Source organism: Rissa tridactyla, chromosome 1 (assembly GCF_028500815.1).
Source record: "Rissa tridactyla isolate bRisTri1 chromosome 1, bRisTri1.patW.cur.20221130, whole genome shotgun sequence".
Classification (NCBI taxonomy): domain Eukaryota; kingdom Metazoa; phylum Chordata; class Aves; order Charadriiformes; family Laridae; genus Rissa; species Rissa tridactyla.
Genome location: NC_071466.1, coordinates 194,059,170 through 194,084,162, shown reverse-complemented (window position 1 = coordinate 194,084,162; position 24,993 = coordinate 194,059,170). Strand labels below are relative to the sequence as shown.

The window sequence follows — 24,993 nt, the reverse complement described above, 5'->3', positions numbered from 1 at the left end:
AAATTTTGGCATATAACAGTCTCTATGGTACAAAAGTGCAGAACGTATAGATGGTTATAGTAGAGATGGTTAAATAGATGGTTAAACAGTACTAAAATTCTTATTTTATTTTTAGCTCTTATGTCTTAGATATGGCAGGAGTAAAGTTCTCCACAGGAACTTTGTATCATCATCCATAGGAACGTGTCATCTTATGTGTAAAATATGCTAAAACATTAAAAAATAATACACAGTAATATTACTGTGATGTGATTGAGTTTGAAGTATGCCAAATATCTGCCTTACAAAAATACCATCAATATAAGAGGTTGGTGCAAAACAGAAGGATCTGATCTCACAGTCCTTTAACAGTCTAAAGCTTATTGAATCTAAACGTGCAGACATGAGAATGAACAGAAAGTGGGATTGGATTTGGAAAGCTGAGCCAGGGCTGTCCTTCAGATTCTTATCATTATTAATTGGGGCCGTGCAATAAAGAGCACAGAGAAGTTGCTTTTCTTGTTGGTAGTGAGATGTATGCTGTCTACTAGCTTGGAAACACAGTCCTGATGTCAGCCGTGTAATAAAATTTAGAATGTTTAGGGAAACGTTACTACTTTTGTACGAATACAGCCATGGTACTGGGATGCCAGAAGCAAACTAAAAATGAGAGATCTTTTCTAGATACTGAAAACTTAAAGTGAGATGCAACCAATTAAACAATCTGTAGTTTAATTAGCTGCATTTTGAAAGGCAAAACCCTGGCTGAGGTCAGACAGTGATAGTAGTAAGGTGTGGATGAGCTAATTTCGGAGAGACTTTTTACATTATTTGGAGAAATTATCTACATTTTGCTAGTGAGAGCAGGGAATATTTTTTAAGTCTTGCCTAAATATTTACACCTCTTTGATTCAAATTTAGCCACAATTATAATGCAATTTGTTAAAACCCGTTCCTTCTTCTATTAACATTTTCTTGCCCACACAGATTCATAGTCAACTTATAGAAAGGACTCCAGGTATTTCTTCCGTAAGCACAATGAGACAAAAGCTACAAAAAGGGCACACCCCATTGACTTCCAGAAAGCTACATGGAACAGACCAGTAAGCTGGGGCAGAATTTCAAAGAATATCTTCAGCCTGAGATATACGCTGAATAGATGTAATTGCATATTCATATATTTCTCATTTAAAATAAAAATGTAAAAAGGCAAGTGAATTGTCCACAGAGTGTCCTTTAATTTTAGTAACAGAAAGAACTGCATAAGAAATCTCTATTCTAAGTACACAGTAGTGTCCACAAATAATCACACAGGACTTCTCATGTGCCCGCCCTTGCGACTGAATAGCATCTCACTCCACAAGTAGTTCCATTGAACTCCACTGAATGGCACTCACTGAGAAGACTCAGATAATACCCCTCCATAAATAATTACATCAGTACTTGGCTTCGGTAACACTGTGGAGGAAGGTGCTATCCGTATCTCAGCAGGGATATTAGAATCGAGCCCCTAAGCATTTCTTCAATAACACAGGGAATGAACTGTCACTCTCTTGTCATTCCTGAAAGAACTTTTTGCCTCTGTCTGCTCCAACAGGTTTTCCTTCAGTGAGGCTGATTTGGCTGCCTTGTCTTCTCTGAACATATACGAGACGGAGATTTTCCTGACGCATCTCCCAGAGGCAACAGCAAACCTCCCAAACAGATTCATAAGAAAGGACCTCCTGTCGAGCTCTGTACATGACTAGCTGAGAACTCTACAACATTTTTTGGAAACTGCAAACAAACGAGGCTGGGATCAACATGTTGCCGAGCCTCTGACTAGTAAGCGTGGTCTCCAGAATGCAAAGGCAGACGGCCACGCTCTTCCGCAATGTCCCATTCACAGACCCCTGGGTCTGGTTTGACGTGGTTTCTTCCATACCAGAAATACCTAATGGGAAGAGCCAGCCTGTCTGACCCTGTCCTCCCCTCTCACCAAGCCCTAGGAACAAGGCACCGGTAGTATGCAACCATATATTTTATCTTTTTAATGAGAAAGCAAAAGGAAATAACGTCAAAATCCTAACAAAATATTTACTCCTACGAACTAACACTATCAGGTAAGAGCACGTTTAGTTATGGAGAGATACTCAAAGATGAGCATATTCAAATGAAATCTGATTAAATCTGTCTAATAACCTGTACAGGGCATTAATTCTTGGGAACAACCATGCCGATGAACACACTGAGCAGTCTGGCTCATGAGTCTTCAGAATGAACCACCATTGAGACCAAATCATCCATCACATCTAGAAAGGGTGTCCCCTTCAGGTCAGGTTTGAAAAGAATAGTCTATCAGTCTAGAGAAAAAAAAAAAAAAAGTAGCCACACATATTATACCTCATGTGTGAGTAAAAAGCCTTGTTTTCCCATCCTGACAGATCTTCTAAATTCATTAATCTAACATACAAATGCAGAGCATGTATTTGAATACTACATTATACAAAACCACCTTATTCCTAAAAAGACATGGGATGAAATTATTAAGAAAACATAGATTTCATTAGAAAAGTTATGTTTGTCTTGCATTGCTTGCAATGTGGTAGGATCATCTGCACACGGAAGTTAGTCTCCAAAAATTGAATTGTGTTGTATTACGTTATGACCACGTCACGGTATACTTGATCTCACACATTCCTCACACTTTTTCATATACCTCCACACACATACACAGGCACCTGTTCATTTTGTCCTTTAAATAGTCTTGGGAGTACATCTGATTTTAGAAAACAGGTTGGCAACATAAGACAAATGTTCTGAAAACTTAACAAAAGTTTTACGAAAGGCCATTCTTTGCCAAACCAGTATAAGGGAATTATACTAGAATAAGTACCCTATTTTTAGAAATAGGTTAGTTTAAAAGTGACACTAAAATGCTATTAATGCCTTTATAAAGATCACACATTTTAATTCAAGGTCAGTTACATTCATCACATTTATAGTTGAATTATTCCACTATACATTCAGAAAGGAGGTAAAAATATTTTTCACGTAACAAAACTGTAAAAAGTAGTTTCCTCTAACTCGCAGAACTTGGTACGGAAATTGCTTTCACTCCGAGTAACCTAACACCGATCTTTGTTTATAGAGTTTCATGGTTTCAGAAGCAGCACCACCTATTGGGTGAAAAATGTAGGTTAGCGCCTACTTTATTACGAGAGACCTATTGTAAAACTGGTTTTGTACATAATGGGCTGAAGCTCCTAAGTTCCTCATACTTGAACACAAGCAAACAACTAGTATTTTCTAGCGATCTGTTTGATAGAAGCCTATAAATTCAAAATGATCATTCGATATAATATCAAACCCACCACTTAAGCTCTTAATATTTATTTGACAAAGTATTTAAGACGGCACTTCTAAGAGCATCAACCGCCTCAGGCTGGCTATAATAATAATACTGAATACCAGAGCATCGTGTGACTTTTCGGATGCGCTCCAGTTGCACAGATCTGAATGAGTTGAAAATTAACTTGGTTATATAAGTAGCCCCACTAAAATCTATACAGGAATCCATATTCTGTATGCAGTGTCCCACGTGAATGAACAACTCGTATTTTGCTTTTCGAGGCAGCAGTTGTAACCCTGGTTTTTAGGGCAATTGCCGTCCTCACCCGTTCTTAGAGAACGAGTCTGGCTTTTCTGGGGGGATGAAATTTTGCACCCCTCCCCGCTTCTCTTCGAAGCAGCTCCTGCGAGAGGCTAAAGTAAAATTTCACGTCCCACGCCCACGGAGGAAGCTCGATGTCCATACTGCTCGGCAGGGATGCTCATACCCACTCCCATGCGGGCTGCCCGGTGCGGAGAGACACCCGTTGCGGGGGGTGGGGGGCGGTGTGGGGGGGAAGAACCCGGCGGGGCGCGGGGGCTGTGGGAGCAGAGGCAGGGTGGGCTGGCGAGTGCCCCCCCGGAGCAACCCGGCTGTGCCGCGGGTGGCGCGGAGGTGCCGCGGAGGTGCCGCGCATCGGCGGAGCCCGGCAGCGGGAGGCTGAGGTAAAAAGGGGCAGGGGGAACCTTCCCACCCGTGGCGTTGACAGCGTGTTCCCGCGGCGGCGACTCCACCGGCAGCTCTGAGCCAGAGGGATCGGCGGGAGCAAAAAAAAAATGGGGAGAAAAGTTGGTCAGAAAACCCGAGGATGAATTCACGCAAATGTCACTCACCCACTCTGAGGATGCAGACGAGCTGGATGCAGGCAACCAAGCGCCCGAGAATGAGCATGTCCAAATCGTCCTCTGCCTCCTCCCGTCCGCCTGTCCGACTGCCTCTCTGCCTCCTGCCTCTCTGCCTCCTGCCTGCCCGCCTGCCTCCGCGGGCAGCTGCGCCTCTCCCCGCTGGGGAGCCGGCTCCGCGCCGCGGCCGCGCCCGGCGGCCGCCCCCACGCCGCGGGTGGGCGGGATGAGCGGCGCTGGCTGCTGGCGGGGCCGGGGCTGGCTCAGCGCATGGCGGGGCTCGCCGCGGCCGCCCTCCGCTGCCCAGGGCGCGGGTGCCTGCGGGGGAGCGCGGGGCTGGCCGCGGGTGCGTGTGCGTGGGTGCGTGTGCGTGTGCTGATGTGTGTGTCTGTGTGTGCGCGGGGGGGGCGGAGACCGCGCGCTGCTGGGCGGGCGCGCACGTGTGCGCGCGTGTGAGTGTGCGTGAGTGTGTGCGTGAGTGTGTGCGTGGGGAGGGGGGTGCGCGGGTGGGAGGGGGCAGACACGCCACCCCCCGCCTCAACCGGCAGGAGGGAGGGGACCGGGGTGAGCGGGGGCGCTCAGGTCGCCGCGGTCAAAAGCGTGGCCCCGAGGCCGAGGAGCCCGCTGCGGGAGGAGAGCGGCTTCGTGCGGGTTGGGGACAGCCACCCCTTTCGGGACACCCCAACCCGCCCCCCCCGGCGTGCGAAGGGAAAGTTTATTTCGGTGGGGTACCGGGGGTCTGGGAGGGCGGCGGTGTGAGGGTCTGGCAGGTGCCAGCCCGGCGGTGGCGGAGCCTGGCAGCCCCTTGGGAGATGGCGCCGAGCGCGGAGGAGCCCCGTTAAAACCCGGTCCTCCCGGGAAGGATGGCGGGGAGCTCTGCGGGGCGGGTAAGCGCCACCGGGCTGTGAGGAGGTGGTGTTTGCGGGCCGCTCCCGGAGCCGGGAAGCGGAGAGGGTACGCGTTCCCTGGGAACGGGAGTGGGGCGGGGGGGCGGGGGGGAGCGGGGGAAGGGGGGCTGGAGCCGCAGGATGCCGTTATCCGCCTTGGAAGTGGGTCAGGGCGCAGGCACTGGCACCATTTCTTCGGGAAGAGAAAACAAGACCAAAAAAAAACCAAACCCCAAAACTACCCAGACAAGAAGTGAAAAACGAAGGGAAGCAAACGGCAGGTCTGGCGTGGTGGGGAAGCGAAGGGCGGCATGCGTGGGCCCGTCGGGGAGCCCCAGACGAGACGCCCCCCTGCGCAGCACCCCGATGGGGAGGGAGCGGGCACCCTGTCTCCCAGGCTGGGCCTGACCCCCCCGGCCTTCCTGCGCTGAGCTGAGTCCTCTTGGGTGTGGGCGTGGGAAAGGAAGGTGGGGGGCTAGAAACGCCCCCGACAAACACCGTGGGTTTGGGAGCGTGAGGTGGCACACGCCATCCTCCACTTCATCCCCGGTCCGCCCAAGTGCAGCCCAGGAGCCGTGTGAATGGCTTCTGTGTTTGCGATACTGTTCCCATCAGAGCGAAACCGTCTACTCAGCACGGATGTGCCGTGACTTTTAATGGCAGAAAACTTAAGTGTAAAACCACTTGGTGCTTTAGAGGTGCCCTGCTCCACCAGGCCTCTTAGTCCTCAGGCACCGGAGCAGCTGCTGCCAGCTTGTCCTTCAAGGAAAACAAAAAAACTCCTGTGTCAGTTTTTCATTTCAGTGTCCACCTGCCCTACCTGGCTTTTGGGGGTGTTATTAGCTATCTTGACATGAAACAAATTGGAAATTTCTGAGTGAACAAAAATTAGAGGAGAAATTGCTGAGGTGCTCAAGCAGTTGGTTGTATTTGGGAAGCAGACTGCAGACGTGTCTTCTCATGCAAAGTCAGCATCTTTCCGGGTACTACAGAGTTTACATACAATAGAGGCTGGTTCATTAGGAGAAGGATTAACTTTGAGTGACAGTTCTTGTTAAACGGACTACTGGTATCACGGGAAGAAACAAGTTCCGTGCGCTGCGCTCCACCAATAAAAAACTTTGTCCTAAGGGAAAAAGTTGTTAAAGATTTCAGTCAGCTGATTTTCATGTTACTGAAAGAACCTAGATGCCAGGAAACAACTGTAGTGATTTCCAAGCCCATACACATGCAAACATGCACAAACACACTGATATACATACGCAAGACAAAATACTAATACCAGTGGATAATATATTTAAAACAAACTCCAGCTGCCATGCTGTTTTGCAATTGGTTTAGTTTCTCAGGAGGAATAAGAATTATATATGCAATATGTATTAGAATGTACAGTACTCCACAACTTCCAACATATAGTAAGGAATACTGTGTGTTATTTTGTTAAAGGCCACAGGTGGGGAAGAAGGAATATATTGAGTCACTCCAGAGATGATTCTCCATCACCATACTTATTACACGGGCATTTTATTACAGGCAAACGCAGGGTAATCTGTCCATGCTAATGCCTGCACAATGCTGCCAATGCTGCAGTAATGCAGGGCTCTCGGGATATACCTCTGCTTGGCATTCCTCTGAAGCTGGCAGGTAGACAGAACTCAATTAAGTTGCTTGTGAGTACCTGTAAGCTTGCAGCAACCTCCAGCTTTCTCCTCCAGCCTGCTGGGGACCAACTTCTGAGCAGTTTGGTGCGTTTTCATCTCCAGGTTTTCAGCTATGGTCCAAGCTTTGTGACCATCTGACAAGGCTAAAGGATCATCTCTGGCAGCTGCTAATGTGGTTACCTACTCGGGTAGGTGCTGGAAAAGCTTTAGATGGGTCAGTGTGCTCCCTTTCTTACAGGGTTTCTCTGAGAACCCCCTTTCATTTATACTACGAACAAGTTACCCATCATGAGCACACCCACACGGAAGGGCAGGCACAGCGTTCACAGATGGCACGACTATTTCTTAGTTTCCACAGTAAATTACTACCCAGAGAGAATCCATTCCTGACACGGTCTTTACGCCAATAGCTAACTTTCACTTCCAGCAAGGAATGCGCTGTAATATTTTACGCAGTGAATGATAACATTTAGGACACATCACCAGGGAATGTGTTAGACTCCCCCTCATTTGAAACCTTTACATCATGACTTTAGTCTCCTTAAAACATGACCACAAATGTCTGCACTGAGTAACTCCTGTGCAGTTTTATAGCCTCTAACACAGAGGTAAGAAGGATGGATTAGAAGGTTCATCTCTGGCCATTCAGTGTATGTGCACACCTGGCCAGAATCAGAATAAAATGATGATACCCTGATGTGATAGTACTTTACAGCTGCTTTGAACAGGTGTCAACAGTTTAGAAAAGACACCAGCCCGGAGGCTGAGTCCTACAATACCCCTCTGGTTCTTGCGCTGAAGAATGGTTGGTGAAGAAGCTCTCTAGTCTAGGAAACGCTTGGCTGGGGTAGGGTGATGCTGTTCATCTTCACCTTTAGCTGGCATGTCATGATGTTTAACTTGTGCTGCGTCAAGACAAATTCACTAAAATTACTTTGGAAATAAGGAAATCTGTCAAGCGAATCAATTCACTAGCTCTAACGACGTGTTTTCTATTACTGCTCCTGCGTTCTCCTAGGTGAAGTATAAATAACTCATGACATGATACAATAGCGAGTAGACGTGAAAAGGGCTTGTAGTTAACATCGCAGATTTCTATTTAAAACTTGTTATTCTATTGATGAATTAGCAATGAAAATATGACTTGTTTTCATCACTATACTCTTTAGGAAATATTTTGCAGATTTACATAAAGCTTCTCATTCATTACATAGTATTTCTATTCGTCCTTTCATGGAACATTAGCAAGTCTTGATGAGAAACTGGTCCCTCTTTAGTTTTTGTGTTAACATTTCTCCTTTTGATAAGCCTTTCCCTTTTTTTTTTCTTTTTAAACTTCTTTACTTTTCAGCCTTCTTTTACTCTCCTCATCTGATATCGAATATTTTCTTCAAATCTGCTCTTTTTATCCATTGTTACGTTTTTCTCAGTCTAAATGAACCTCTCCTCAGTGTTGATACTGTATTTTCCTTTGTATTGTGACAATCTTGTTATTTTCCAGGGTGAGTCATTCCCTGTCTTGTTCAGCTTTTTTTTCTAGCTTGTTTTGAGTGCTTATGGTTTTTTTCAGAATAATGTCAATTTCTTGTTGTATTTATCTTCCGCTTCTCTTGTGGTAAATGTTTGTATTTTCAGTGCTGTCTTTGATATCTGTCAAATCCTTTTTTGGGGGGGTTTACACGCAGCTTTTATTTTCCTTTCTTTCCTGTCTGAAGGCTGTACCACCAGTGTGTCTTGATGTGTATGGTACAGTATGTTGACAAAGAATCTGGTGGACTTACATCTTTAGTTTCTAAATTACTGGAGAAATTGGTGTGTAAATTCAAAATATTAAAAAAGGTGTGTGCAAAAGGTATGTTGTCCTGGCAATAGTTACAACTACCGTCATTAGGAGTATCATTCAAACACATAATACAATACCAAACCCCAAATTCATTAAGTTTCATGCTGAAGTCAAGTGTATCAGATCTGTCTGGTTAGAGTACCGTTTTTTTTCCGAGAACTTTTTACCATGAGTATTTACTGTTAAATGGAGGAGTATTAACGTACAATCTCAAACCTTTTATTTTTTTCTTGTAGTATTAAGATACAAAATGAAAGTAAACCCATTATTACTGGCTACCTCAATTTTGTTTGGCATGTTAGAGTTTCGAGATCACTACAAAATTATTAAACAAATAAAGCCTATTTTTTGCCATATTTTAAGGGAGTTCCATTTTTTGCTGTCTGTGGAAAGCAGTGTTATTTTCAGTTTTGGAATTGGTCTGAGGCATTACTTTTACAATTCAGTTGCCTCCAAGAGCACAGAAAGACAAGAAAAATGGCGACATTGAACCTCTTATTTGACCCTTTGCTAAACAGAAGATGAAACTCAATTGCTTTTCAAAGCTAAACCCGAAGACAGTTGATGGTGTATATTTTCCTCTCAGAAAAAGATCAGAATTTGACAGTTTGATAGCAGCCAGGTGCCATCAGGCCCTGGGAAGAGCTAAGTGAGAGACAAGGTCTATTCGCGTAATCTGGTTTTATTCTTTTAGTTCTCAGTAAGAACCAATTGCAAAGAGCTGGGCTGTTAGATGCACTAAAGACAGACAGCGTGGTTAAACTTGTCTTTTTAGGCAGCTCTCTGTCTGGCCTAGCTGTGGAAGAGGCTTCAATATCACCTTTTCTGGCAAAGCAGATAGTCTGATGAAAGGTTTGCGGGCTAGAAATCTTAGCTATCAGTTTCTCCCAGCTTTATCAGCTGATCTTGAAATAAAAACCACGTCTCTGCAAACTCTGCCTCTTCTGGCAAAAACCAGTCTGTCCCTCGCTGATTCCTTCAGTGTCAGAACAGCTGCCCCTTGTTAAATCTGCTGAAGAACAACCCTCTAGCCCCCCTCCTTACTGAGCAGAGTGGTTATAGAGTATGAGAAATAAGCAATGAGGGGCTGAAATGCAAACTTTGAACAGATTGGTTTTATAGATACATACGTGAGCACTGAGTCGCATTTCTCTGTGCTTCCTTCGTACTCGTTTGTGGCTGGTGAATCACAGTTTGCCTCTCCGTGTTGTAGTTCTCAGCACTACTACTCAACACGCTACTACTACTACTACTGAACGCTTGTGGCAAACAAGTGTTTCCAACATTTGCCATGATGATTGGTGCTATTTTTCCACACTATCTGTGAAGAAAGGTGCACCACTGGCTGACTTTCTGGCTGCGCTTTCAGCTCTGTGCGAGGCATGGCTGTGTTGTAAAATGCTCCCACTCCAGTTGCAAATCCCTTCCCACGTTCCAGACAAGCAGATATGCCTCTAGGGGCATTTGGTTATTTTTCCCTCCTGCTATGCGGCAACCGAGAAAATGAAAATAATATTTCATACTCCTGCTTAGCATTCCTATTCATTTCTGCTTGTATTATTAAATGTAAAATTGGGAACACAAAGCACAGCTACGACCACACCAGCGTATCGTCTCGCTCCATAGTTACCTGTTAGCAACACGGTAGTTTCCCACAGAGATAGATAAGGCTAACTCCTGAAATGATAAATGAAGGGTAGGCAGGATTGAATTATTTAATATCAGATTCATCCCCAGTCCCCAAACCCGGGGTAGAATGACCTCCTGGGAGCTCTAATTTTCACTCCTCTTTCTGCAGAGGGCAGGTAGGAGTCGGTCTGCCTGAATGCCGGGGATGGTGGCAGCCCTGTGCTAAACCTATCCGGACACCGAGTTTGGCCCTCCGCTTTGAGACACCACAGAATCCCGCTGTCTTTCGTGTCATCTGTGCAGTGAACTGTGTCTACAAATAACAATTTCACCGCTCTCCTTCCTCTCCGTCTCTCGCTGCTGGTGAAACTCTCCTTACTGAGTGTAAAGAAGCAGCTTCTTTCCCAGTGAAGAAGGTTCTTTCACTCCAGTAGCTGCAGAATAAGGCACTGTTTTCAGTGGTGGTGGTGATTAAAAAGCTCTTTTTTTTCCACTGCCTTCTTTTTAAAGATAGTGTACATCCTGACAGGAAATTCAGACCAGTAAAACCAAAATGTATACTTACAAAAACAGCAAGCCAAAATGGTGAACTCCAGTGCATGCTTAAACTGCATATTGAAGGCACGCATAGAAGCAAACGTGATCATGCAGAGTAAACAGACAGTTCCTATGTATGTGGCAGGCTTTAACAATAGTTTATTTAATAGAAAAAAAATTAAAATGCCCCCCCTGCAACCAGCCATTAATTGAGATCTACTAGGTCAATTCCAGCCAAAAGCAAGTTGGTTTGGCTCATTCGCAGATCACATCAAACAGTATTTCCTACATTGACAGCACATTTACCAACTTCTTTCTCTTTCCCTTGTGAATCTGGTGGCCGCCTTATTACAGCAAGTGCCGACCTACAAGCACAATAGATACGAAGTCCCTGGAACAATTTATCACAATCATCATGCTTGGGTAAACATTGTTGATGATGCTGCACAGAGGAGTTTTCAAATAATGCACGTTGGGTGGTACGAACACTTTATGGCTGGCATGTGAATTACAGATTTATTTTTTTTCTTAAATGCATGTTTATCATTTATTTCTGGACTTTTTTGCTTATAGCAAATTGTACCACTTTTAGAGGGTATGTTTCAGTTTTAACTGGAACTAAAAGCAACTTAGATTGTGGAACTGACCTAGTATTTAACTGCTATTATTCTCATTGCTTTTAAATGCATAAGTGTTTTTGAAATCTACTATTCACCAGGGGATAAAAGCAAACAGCAACAAAACAACAACAAGGGTATGCTGATATGTCATAACCCAACTCAAAAACAGACGCTATTTGTCATCAGTCAAGGTATTAGCAAAATAAACTATTCACAGGTCATTCTTCTTTTCACAGTACCACCAATGTTGCTGGTACATTTATAGGAAAATAAACAGAGGCGGAGATATTGGCTTCTAGCACATAGGAACAAAAGGACCAAGTTTCTCAAGTAGGGAAAGGAATAACTAAGTAAAACAATCTTCCTCCTTAACATCTAAAAATATTTAAGGCAGTCCTCCATTGTAATGGCTTCCAAGATCTCAGAACATCTACTGACAGGAGGAGTAACTTCTTAAATTTGAACAAAATTCAATCAGAAAACATAGACATATCTTGGTTTGCTATTAAATCTTCAGAGCTGCCTATCAACTGTGGCAACTGAAATATATAAAATTTAATATACACAGTGAAAAATGTGATGCGTGTAGAGAAAAGAATCCGGGGTTCTAATGGAAAATGACGAGATCTGAGATCACTGTTACCACTCGGGGCTGAGATTTGGGGTTATGATAAATAGTTCTTTGAAAATATTAACTCATTGGTAGATGTCAAAAAAAGGCAAAAACATTCTTAATAATTATTAGTAAGTGAATAGAGAACAAAACAGAGAACATCATTTATGCCGCTCTATAAATCTTCTAACTTAGACTGAATACAAAATGATTCTCTTCTTTTCTTTTTTTTTTTTTTTTCTCACTACACACATGCAAATCCCCAAATTTCATTTTTGTCTTCTTTCCTTAAAAACAATTTAGTGAATTTGGGGAAGCGTGAGAGAAGAGCAAGGGTGATCAAAGATGAGGTGGGATGGCTTCTTTGTTTAAGGAACAAGGAGGAATATATTTGAGGAATTTGAGGGGGAAAAAAAGAGCCTAGGAATCCTCAGCCTGGAAAACAGACAACCTATGGTTGAGGTCTATAAAACCAAACCAGACCACGGAGAGGGCAGATGGGAAATGTTCATTTGTCCAACAGAAGAATCTGCTGGCAGCAAATGAAGCTAGCATGAGCCAAGTTCAAAAAAGGCTCCAAACCCAGAAGTTCTTCCTGCAATGAGAGTCATGTCTGTGGAGATCCTTGGCAATGGTGTTCTGGACTTAGTGAATTTATGAGAGTTCAAGGGCAGCCCAACAAGAGTTTGGAAGAAAGATTTATTAAAGGTTACTAAATGGTCGTGTACTATCAGTCTCAGGAAATCTCCTGAACTCAAAATAGTTAGAGGTTGCAGGTTACTTGGAGAAAGTATCACGTAGCAATCCTCTTTTTCTCTTTCCTAGGCATCTGCTAACCGCTGGAGAGAGACTGGTTGCTTTTCCTGAGCCAAATGAAACTTTGGATTACTTTTTTATTGATGCTTTCAGCGTAGAGAGCTGAGACCTTTAGAGGTCTTGTGAATTACAGGTATGGTCCTGGGTGATGACATAAACATTTAAATATGGCCGGAAAAAAGATATCAATGGTATTTGCCATCAGAATGTTAAAATATTCTGTCTGCTACTAATGAGCGTGCCATTAGGTCATGCTTTTATCAAATATCATTGGTTTATTTTAAAATACAACTGGAAAAAATGTAAACATTTCCATGGAACTAAATTTCAGGAGAAAGCAAAATCCTGAAGAAAGTTTTATGGTTAAGGTAAGGGTTAGGGACCATTTAAGTAAAAGCTAAGCAGCCAAGGTTAAGGCATGCGGGGAGATGACTGGGCCCTGGCTCAAGGTTCAGCTAATTGAACATGACATGAGACATTATGTTGAGGGACATAACAAATAGCAGAGTGAGAAGCTGTCAAAAGTCACAAATAGTACTGTGAAGGCTGGCTGTGCTTCACAGTTGGTTAAGGGGGAGTTTCATGAGAGGTGGCCAAAATTCACAGGCAATTGGAGGGCAATAGTGGGCGTCTTTTGGGGAGAAGAACTTTCAATGCCAGCAGTAGCTAGGTAACCATATCAGTAAAACCATGTAAGGTCAAGATTACCTAGGTAACTGTATCAAAAATACCAAATTTGGATACAGATACAGGAAAACTGGGACCAATGGGGAAAAATAACTCAGGGTGCTTTGATTATCTGGAGGGATAGCAGAGTGGAGAAAGGGAAAGCTCAAGGACGATGGGGTAACCTACATGGGAAAATGTTGATGAGGAGCATAAAGAGGTTTGGTCACATGTAAGCAGGTAGCTGGTGAGTCTAAGCCGCGCACCTGAGCACTGTAGTCTATCCTGTTCTATTAAACTCTGTTCGTAACTACTTTTCTGTGTGTGTTTTCTATTCTGTGTATGTATGTGTGTATAGGACCACTAGTGAACATCAAGTCAGATGAGGGAGCAAGCACTACCACAGGTGGGGGTGCTAGCATCTGGGGAGACTGGGATCTGTGACCAGCCTCTAGATGGCTCAAGCATAAGGAGACTTCCTTGTGTGTGTGTGTTTGTGTGATCACTACACAATTCCTACCCTGATCAACCAAACAGGATCAGACCATCTGCCTTGTTCACATTTATGTGAATGCTGTTTGTATTTATGTGGGTGCCAGTAAAGGCACTGCTGTCTGTGGGCATCTGGGTCGTCAGCTGTCTTCGTACATGTGAGTGTCTTTGGAAAACATTCTCAGCTTTGCAGCGGCTGGGCTGGAGGAAAGGCAACCACAGCAGCCACGTCTATTGGGCTGGTACTGAAGTTCAGTGGATTCAGTTCCACTCAACAACAGGGAAATTGCTCCCTGCTAGCTCACCCTGTTCCCATCTAGTGTATCTGATTCCTGCGAAACACGCTTAGGGAGTAAGATGGTTCCCCAGAAAAAGTATGATTAATTTTTATTGAAAAACTGTGTCATCAGGACATTTTTAATGAGCTCTGTTCAGAATGACTCATAAATGCTACTGGCCTGTGTAAGGAAACATAGATTCAGGATAAATGTGGAGGATAATACATTTATCTCACCTTTTAAACGGCTTTGTGGAAATATTTGCTATAGCCTAAAGAAAGGAAGACTGAAAAGTAGTCTTCGCAGATACTGCAAGTTGCTGCAAGGAACAGGGGAGCTCATGGAGGAGCTCTTCTCTGTTTTCTCTTGTGGATTGTGCAGTATCTAAGTGGCTTAAACTGTAAAAGGGAAGATTTGGGTTAGGCATTGGGGCAAAATATCTAATGACATGGAAGTAGAAAAACAAATTCCCTAGATCATTTATTAAGAATAGTTTAGAACATCGTCTGCCAGGAAAGTTTTAGATACTGTCTATGGACTCTTGAGGTCTCGCCCAGTGCTATTTTCTATGAGTAAGTATTTTTTACGTAAATCAACCTGACTGAAACATTCCCATTTTGTATTATGAATCAGCAGCGATGTGTGAAGACCCATCTGCTTGCCTGGATTGTAATTTCTGTTGTGATCTTTCACTGTTTTAAAATACTGTTTAATATAATTTGGGCAAATCTCAGCAAGATAGTCAATCTTTAGTGTCAGGTTACACGATTTCACCCCACCAAAATCTGCCTTGTTTTGTGTCTGTCCTTGAAAAGCTCAAGTAAAACTACAAAACAGAAAATCGGCTGTGTTTTACCTCAAACCAGGACACTGCCCCATCCCTGGAAGTGTTCAAGGCCAGGCTGGATGGGGCTTTGAGCAGCCTGGTCTAGTGGGAGGTGTCCCTGCCCATGGCAGGGGGGTTGGAACTAGATGATCTTTAAGGTCCCTTCCAACCCAAAACCATTCTATGATTCTATGATTCTGATTCCTGATTTAGATTGTCTCAAGGGGAAATGTATAGCTTGCAAATGAAGACACCTAAATGTAAGGGCCTCCAAGATGACTATGCTCCCATTAGAGTTCATAGAAAACTGGTCAGTGTTTTCTGAACAAATGTCAGTATCTGCTTTCTAGGGTGTGTGGAACAGCTCCCTATATTCCATTGCGTGTCTCAATTTGGATATTTACTGACTACTGTGAGAATTTAGGCACCTTGCATACATGGAGACATTCAAGGGCTCAGTCCAGGTTCTGCAATATAGGCATTTAGTGCTATTTGAGAACCTGAGAACCTCCATGACCTGCACAATGTGTTTTTAGATCTGCTTGCCTCAGGACTTAGATGAGACCTACAGCCTCAAGGAGTTGCATGAAACCCATAAGGCATCTCAAGTGTCACCACATGTCTATACACGGGTGGATGCACTCAGTCATCATCTTCAAGCTGAATGTTTTCCCTGATTCATCACCTTGAGGGAAGTGCTAGGAGCTAAATCCTCAAAGGGGCATTGCTGCATGGCTGTTGAGTTTCATTCCATATTGCCTTCAGATGCCTGGCTGTTGGAGTAAGAGTTGTAGTCCTGAGGTAAGGGCTACACCCTTCATCAGTTAGGGATGGGCAGGGGTTCCCTCTTTCTCCACATTGGTATCCTCTCTGCAAGATTGAATCTGTTGCCCACGCAGTCCTTCCATGTACTTAGGATCATGGATGCTCCTATCTGGCCTCCTCCTTCTTCCCTGGTGGAGGTGAGGAGATATCTTTCATCCTGTTGTGGTGCTCGACTGAATGTGCTTTGTGTGATTATGAGATGTCTGGGAGAGAAGGCAGGTGGGCTGCTGTTGCCCGAAATCATCGGGAAGATGAAGGGAAAGGCAGGATGTCTGCCCAGTGCAGTCTGGGGACTGATTGCATAAGTGCTACATATGGAGAAGGTGGGCTGCCTTCTACGAGAGTGGGAAAATAGACCAATGAGATGAGAGAACTGTGCTGCTGGGGAGAAAGGGAAGATGTGATACTTGTAGGGAGGAAGAGGAGGAAATGGGCTGTTCTTAGGCTTTGAGAGGGGAAATATAAAGTTGACTACTTATGCGGGGATGAAAGAAATAGACTACTTATAGCAGAGGTGAACAAAGCTGTAGCAGGTCCTAAAAACAGATCTGGCAACTATGGCTGACAAGGCTTAACTGTCTTGGTATAAATAATGTCTCAAAGTACAGAAAATTGGCTCATTTTTCAAACACACCTGAAGAAGGAAATGTCCACTTTTTGCAAACTATCTGAAGCTCTCTTAGGCAATAGGACACTCAGGTCCTCTGCCCACCTCATTTGCAAAGTTCACTGCTTCTTTTCGCTCCATGGAGTTTGCCTGAAGGTCCTGGGAGCCACTGAGTTGTGTAAGTGCTTTTGTGGGTTCTGCTCCTTTGTTTTTCTGCTCTACAGGTTTCTGTCTGCTCAGGAAAGATAACAGCACTTCCCTACTCACACGGGGATGTTGGAGATAAGAACTCTGCAGACAGCTCAGTAACAGGAGTCTTTCAGACAAACATAGCCTGTGCAGCACCTAGTGCAGTTTGTGGCACTCCAAGCTCTATTTAGATTAAAGACTTTGTGAAAAGGAAGATTATTATCAAGATCCTATACCTATATCTAGCATAATTATATATGAAAGTATGAATAACCTTGTAGAAACATCTCATATTTAGCTAAATTATTATTAATAGGAGACAGGGAGGCTTAATAAGTGGGATTAGCACACATGAGTGGCTACATTAATGAACAGTTAGCATAAATGAAATACTTTGAGCTTTCATCATTTGGAACAAATAAGCTCGTTCATCTCCTGAGTGATTTGTGAATGTACCAAAAATACCCTCCAACCTTTGATGTGCAAGATAGCTACTTTAACAGGGGCGGGAGGAGAGAAGGGTGGAGGATTGTGTGTATACGTGTGTGTGGAGGACAGAAAACTCCCACGCTATTTTTTTTTTTTTAATTTTGTAATCTCAAATTAGCTTTCAGACTCCAACAACAGTCAAGAATATAGAAAAAAAAATTAAAGTTAAAAGATGAGGACAGAATTGCACAGTTTTATCATAGAATCATAGAATGGTTTGGGTTGGAAGGGACCTTAAAGACCATCTAGTTCCAACCCCCCTGCCATGGGCAGGGACACCTCCCACTAGACCAGGCTGCTCAAAGCCCCATCCAGCCTGGCCTTGAACACTTCCAGGGACAGGGCATCCACAGCTTCCCTGGGCAACCTGTGCCAGTGTCCCACCACCCTCATAGTGAAAACTTTCTTCCTAATGTCTACTCTAAATCTACCCTCTTCCAGTTTGAAGCCATTATCCCTCGTCCTATCATTACACTCCCTGATAAAGAGTCCCTCCCCGTGTTTCCTGTAAGCCTCCAGGTTTTCCTCTATGACCAACTGTAGCCAGAATGGCATGAGTTGCTTCTGCACTTCAGTTCACCCTGAGAAGGGCTGAGCTGGAAAGTCATTCTTACTAAGGGCTCCCTTGTCTGCTAACTGTCCTGAAGTTGGCAGCAGCCTTAAAAGACTTGCTGTGTGTAAAGGTGGGACAAATTCCATAACTAGAAGAGGTAGGACTCTGAAAAACACGTCCCCTTTCCACATTTCTGGACTACAGGCTGAAAGCTTCTAATTAACCCGAAGACTGAAATAAAACCTATGGTTTGCTATGTCAACTGCTCAAATCACCTGAAGAGGCACAATTTGCTCCCACATATCAGAAAACAGGCTCACACCCCCAGTATTTTTTATTAAGATGAAGGTAAGTATCATCACCAATTTATGACACTGGCAAGCATGTTTGTCATGAAATTAATGATTTTTTGTCACTCAAATCTTGTGGTGCTGGATTAAGTCCAATTGTCACAGGCAACAAATGTGCAGTAGCTATAAAACATCTTGGCTTTTTCCTGAAAGAACAGTTTCATAGTTTCTTGGTATAAGTGGTAAGTAAAGGACCAAATTAGAAATATTTTGCATTCAGTTCCTATGTACTCAATGCATTGAATAATGGAGGGTTTTCTTCTCCCAGCTGCTCTGCCCTCCCCAGTTTTCTGGGGCATACACAACTGCCGTCAGCTGGCTGTGAGACACTGCAGAAACATAAACCATGATGCTTTAAAATGCCACAGTAATACACCTGTCCTTTGTAATAGGTGAACAATGGGTCATTCAAAATTTAAAACATAATTTCTTTCATACTTGAACCGTTGAACTGTGTCTGTCCTACCACAGGACTTGCTATAAATGATTGTGTGAGGCGCATAGATTACTCTTTCTCAGGACGGGTAGATTTTATGAACTGTACTGTGTAAAATTAAAAAGCCTGGGCTGAAATGCCATTGTCCCTCATACATCTCTCTCCCAGATGCTAGATGACTGTTGCTAAAACCAAGCAATCCTTCTGGCATGGACTGTAGCTTTATAGTCTGCCTCTGGGTCATGCCCAGGATAAGATAGCCTCTGAAAATAGAAATGGCCTTTCTCTTCCTGATATTTCCTACATTATCCTATATAACCACCATATAAATACCTCCTTGTGAGGAATATTCTCACAAGGTTCAGGTAGGACAATGACATGGGCAGGCTCTGTGCAGATAAAATGCTTCTTGTCCAATCCCAGGGTATATCTGTAAAAATGCACCATGTAGAGTTTTAGGCATGAAAGTGCTGTAGCACTACGTCTTCCCACTCCAAATCTGTCTTCATTTCCATTCAGAGAAGAATATTGGGTCTTTACACAACAAGGTGCATCAGTCCTGGTTATGAGGACGATTCAGGCTCAGATTATACAGAGGAGAAAATTTATAAATCTTTTATGGGATGCAATGAGGATGAAACCACCATGGCCTCTGGTGGAGTCAGTGGTACAGCTTCCCTGTTTACAAGGGTCTGTGGTTTAATCTAATCCCCTGTTCTTTGTAAAATACATTTTGTACCATAAGTTCCTTTTCTTCAATACTTAGAGACTCTTGTTCAGGTTTGAAATTGTTGGTAGAATAGGTACTGCCCTTATGCTTTTAAATGCTGTCACTTCCTTCTGCCTTTGGAGAGTCCAGGTGTGAAACGAATGTTTTTGAAAGCCAGATTGCAGAGGCAGAGAAATAATATCTCCAGAACAATCAGAGAGGAAGATTTATATACATAGTGAGACATGTTGTTCTTTAGCAGCAACAAGTGAGAAAGCATAGGAAAAACACTGGTGGAATAATTAAAACGTGCAGCATCAAACATATAACATATATTCCCCAGCCCATCCCCACCCTGAAATTTGCATGTTTCTTTTCTCCAGTATGTCTTAAATACCATAGACAAACAATTCTATCAAGTTTTTTTTGATCTAGAGCTATGTCTGTATTAATGTATCTTTAGATACTATTGGATTCCATCTAAAAACAACTGGAACTGTACACTGACCTTCCAAAACAATTACAGAAATCCTCTAAGGACAAAATAGTCTTGAACTGTGTTCATGTATTAAAATACAAGACTCCTGAAGGAGATGAGGGCCCTGGAAGTTTGCTCTGAAATGTTTGACTATCCCAGTACAGACTCAGCCTCTGGTGTGTAATTTGGCATACATAATAGCTTCAAGAATATACAGAAAAGAGCTCTTGAACCAGCACCTTCCCTTTCACTGCCTGAGCAGCTTTAAAAAAACATATCTGCATCATGTAATTCTGAAATCCTTGTAAATTTAGGAAATAGCTAATTCTTACCGAGTGAAGGAAAGCGCTCTGTAGTTTATTTTTATGTCAAGAAACAGATTTTGCTCTTAGTGCAAACTTATTGAAGGCAGTGTTCACCCAAGAATATTCAGTTGTTGGTAAGGCTCGTGTTATTTCTCTATACACAAACAGGAAATATTTTGTAATAACTGTGAAATCTGTGCACATTTCAGAAACTGAATCCCAATCATAATGAGTTTCAGGAAGATTGGCTCAGCTTTCGAGGAGGAAAATCAGACAGTGATTCTTTTCTTTTGATCTTATGCTAGAAGTTATATTCTCTAAATTGAACAGGATTTCACCCCTGTGTACCCAAATGCATAGAAAAAAACCATGCAGGTACTTTATTCGATTTTCTTTTAGCTGGGTAGTCTGAATAGAATTAGTGTTAGTGAGATGCTTCAGCTGGAAGTCGACAAACGTGTATTTTTTAAACCTACTATCGCAGTAAAGGCCAAACTGTGCAACTCTTTCTCATGCTAATGAGTAGCTGAAGTCAATGGGACTTGGCATGTAAGTGCTCAACAACTTCAGTAAAGGCTTCATAATCTGGCCCTAAATGCTTCTGCTTTGATAGATCTCTGCCTCTGTCTTGCTGTTTCTCTGTCTTCTGAAAACAGGTTATCTCTAAAAATTTTGCTGGTGGTATATTATGAGAAGAGAGCTCAGTAAGCTTTCTGCCACTTTTTGAAAACCTGTTAACAGTACATATTAATTAGCGTTTGCTCCCAACTTCATTATAAATATAATTTTATGCTGATCTGCAAACTCCATCTAACAGTACTGAGCACCATAATATCAAGATATCTACAGATATCAGGATATCATCAGCATGACTGACACAGATTAGACAATTGTGCTTTTTATTGAGGTTCCTATTTCTGAAGATACTCTCAGTGTAGTGCAAGCCAAATAAAATGCAAATAATACAGTGTGGGCTACTAAAACACTGAAAAAGGGAGTGCTTCAACATCTTTTTGTGTGTGTTTTTAAGAAAGAGACTAACTCTTTGATCTTCTTAAGAAGGAGGATAAATGTTTCAGTGGCCAAGAAGGGTTCTTGAGAGGAGACAGGATCATTCTGACCCTGGACCTATATGTTCCTCCTGCAGTGATATCTTATCTATGGGCTACATGAGATAATGATGACTGGAATAATGAAACAATAAAATTCACACCATTAGATACCACGACGCTGATTCACTAGATGAGACTTTTCCCTTTGGGCACAGGGAAACAAGCCCTACTCTGGTTACTGAAGGGCAGCTCTGTCTAACCCGCAGGACCAAGACTGAAAAATGAAAACAATTTCACTGATAGAGCCTACTGCTAATAGATGGGCATCCCTCCTTACCACACAGCTCGTGGGCTCATGTTCAGCTAGCAATGCTGCGCCTGTGCACTGGGAGCCTACGAAAGATGTGTCTTATAAATCAAATCATCAGCGAAAAGGCAATCTTTAATTTTACAGGCTACAAATGACATGCATCTGTGTTGTACGGTCTACACTGAATGCTTAATGCAGGAACTAATGATATTCATGACATCGGGGAGAGATTTTTCGCTACGATGAGATTGAATCTTGCCTGCAAAGGAACTCCAGATTCTTGGCCTCTCTTTTTTCCCCTTCCCTTGTGGCACACGAAAACCAGAAAAACAGCTGTGGTTGAGCTTGGACTGTGGTCATTGCAGCGCTGGGACCGTTGGTGCTCTACCACTCTCTTCGTAATATGGAGCAGCAGAAGGGACTCCCAGCCGCACCATAGACCAGCTCCAGATGTGGTATTCTATATTCACTTCAGTAATGGTCTGTTCTTATCCCCTCCCTTCACTGCAAAGCAAGGATATAGTTATCACCCATATCTCCAGCCGTGGTAATCTCTTTCTCAGCCCTGCTGAAGGATTTATGGTCAAGCCCTGGGGACAGAGAGCCTGTACGGCAAATATTTGACCATATTGCACTGCTCTGCCAGAGATGGCCAGGTCAAAGCGAGAGGTGAGCAGGGTTGCAGCCAATGCTCAGCCGAGTTTCCAAGTTAATGCCTCTCCCATGCTACACATCTGCCGCAGGCTGTACCTGCGGGGCACTGAGTCGTCACAGCAGTGAGATTTAAGGACTGGTATAAAGTGAGTATCTGGTCTCTGTCTAACCAATGGCTAATCTGTGCTGCTTCCAAACCAATTTACCTTCCAGCCCTCTCCCAATCATCTGCATGTGGTGCTGCATATGTGCAGACATTGATATGTCAGCTGCAAAAGAAACATGCATTTAATAGGCTGAGTTGAAAATTTGACTGAAAATCCTTTATAGAAAGGAGAAAAGGGACTGTGGGCCATGATAACTTTCTTCTTTCAAAACAAAAACTTATATTTTTTTGCCAGTTCATTCCCAAAAGACTAGATGATGCTGTTTGGTTTTTTTTCTCAAATTAAACCTGAAATTTCCTCTATCATCAACGCTGTAACATCTGCTTTTTGGGCACTCGTTACTGCAGTTTTAAAGCTCCCTAACTTCACTACATTTATCAAAGTTTAGCCTTACTGGCTCACCACTCAGAGCAGGACTTCCACAGCTGAAACTCCACCTGCCCTGCACAGCATACTGCCATTCCGTGTTCCATCCTGTGTCACAAGAAGTCCAACCATCCTTAACCTTTCCCCTGGGAAATCTCAGAAAACTGCTGTTGAACTGCAAGGCAACGTATATGTGTTTTATATTTGCATTTCTAATCAGAAGCTGATTAATTACTTTAATAACATGCCAATTTGCACTGAAGTAACTTCAGGATACTACTACTGAAATCAGTGGATTTACTCCACAGAAACACCAGCTGAGCTGGCTGCACTGTTTTCTTTAAAGAGAGTTCACATATCGAAAAGCCAGAGTAAATTTCAAGCACTTGTAAGAGTCCAATGTCATTCTCAAGAACCTTGTAGGCTGTGCAAGCAGTTGATATGAAAATAATGAACCCATGGGAGAAAAGAGGGCTATTTTTATCTAGAAATACAGCATAAATCTAAGGGGCTGCAAATCAGTAATATTTCAGAACTTATGCAAGAAAATAAATATCTAGTTCCTATTCATCTTCTCAGGATGTAGTGAGCCTTTTAAAACATTTTACCGAAGCAGGAGAGGACAGTTGGTAGCAAGGCACTTGCCTTCATTGTGGGATGCCAAATCCACATCTCCATTGAATCCACTCTGCACCTTAGATCCAACTTCCGCTTCTGTTAGAAAAACCCATCCACTAGGCTGCTCTCCCGGGCCAAAGCCGAAACAAGACCTCTTAGCTGTAGAGGAAAAACTGAAGGTTTCTCTTCCAAGGATGAAGTCCTAGACTGCTGCTACCCAGGAAACGGCACAGTAAATGGTCTTGCTGCTCCTGCAGGGAAGGACGATTGAGTCCAGGAGGTGTCAATTGCTACCTCTTCTTCCCCTCAAGGTGAAAGCCACTGCCCTGGCCCAGTATAACCCAGCTACTCCCTGAGAAGTAGGATCAAGTTTGGATTCTTAGAGATAGGAAAAGGAAGCAGCAGAGCTCTGTTCATTTGCTGCCTTTTGTAATCATCTGTTGCAGAAAACTCTTTACACTTCCTTTTCCTGAGCTCATGCCAAGGCAAGGTGTTCTCTGTTTTGACCGGAAACTCCATCTTGAAACTTGGAAATCTTTCCAAAGTGTATCCATAACAAGACAAGGTATTGATAGACTGATAACCTTTGATGAAAAAGATATGGCAGGAAAAACTCTTAGGTAGCACCGATACTTATCTTCACAAGAAAATAAAACCAAAAACAACAAAGAAAACTCTTCTACTCCATAGGCATTTGCAAAAGTTTGATTACTGTGTGTCAAGAGATTTGAGGGTCTGAAATAGGACAACCTGAATGTCCTGAGTGTTGAAGAATACCTCTAATTATTAGATATTTGACTCCTCCCAGAGTCAGGATCGATGTGAACTTTGTGTACTGGATAGCTCAGTAAAAAACATCAGAGTCAAAAGCAGAGACAAATCACGAAATGTTTTGATTAGAAGATCCCATAAATAAAATTTGCCTCATCAGATCATCAGCTACAGATCATCAGGTATAATTCATTGGCCACATTATTGCTCAACTTTAACAAAATGCTGCAATACATTTGGTTTGTGTTTGTAGAAATGAGAGTAATTGCAAAAACTTTCTGTGAACTGTTAAGGAAATAGTAAAGGTCCAAGAGAATGCCCCCAGATTGTGAACTTTGGTGGCATACCATATTTATTTATTAATTTAGCAACTGAATATTTGCATAAAGCTCAGGTAGCCTATTCCTATGAATAATCTTGCACAATAACATCAGACATCTCTACTAATCCTACAGAACATCAAAAGCAATGCTGGCTGCTATTCAGCACTGGGTTCAGTGCCATGACAACAGATGGAATTCATGGCTGAGGGGTAAAAAAAAAGACTTCCATCCCCCTGTCACTTTTTGTAAGAATCCCTAAAGAGAAAATTATGCAAACTAGTAGAAACTGAATGTAGAACAGGAATGCCTGTGAACGTGTGCTATCTGCATTTACACAAAACAGCTTATTTGTGAAACAGAATGTAAGTGGTAAAAGTAGATATGGAAATCTTATTTAAATTCTTGCAAAGGGCAAAGAGGAGAAGGAGGGAGGATGGGCTGGATTCCTTTTCCTCTGAGTTCGGGGGGAGCAGACTGAAATTCATAATATTATGGTCACAAGCAGATGACATGAGAATGATTTTTTGGTGTTGTTAAAATGAATGTTCCTATGTTTTGTGAAGAGATCATTCTGAGATGTTTTAATCTAAATATGTATGGTTTTCAGTAAAATTTTGTTTGGCAATATTGTGATATCTTTAGATTGAACGTTTTGGACATTACTGTCCTATAGTACAAGAAAGCTATAGATGAAAACCTAAAAGTTAAAATTACTCACTGGTTTACATCATC

At 42.8% G+C, this 24,993-nt stretch overlaps 1 protein-coding gene across 1 annotated transcript in view; it reads right to left on the bottom strand.

Moving 5' to 3' along the window:
* The window catches only part of PTPRZ1 (protein tyrosine phosphatase receptor type Z1), a 142,757-nt gene extending 138,462 nt beyond the window's left edge, over positions 1-4,295 (bottom strand). Inside the window, exon 1 of the mRNA XM_054211737.1 lies at positions 4,183-4,295. Coding sequence (XP_054067712.1) covers positions 4,183-4,240 — 58 coding nt within the window. The 5' untranslated portion in view covers positions 4,241-4,295. The remainder of the gene's footprint in view (positions 1-4,182) is intronic.
* Between the last annotated feature and the right edge of the window lie 20,698 nt (positions 4,296-24,993).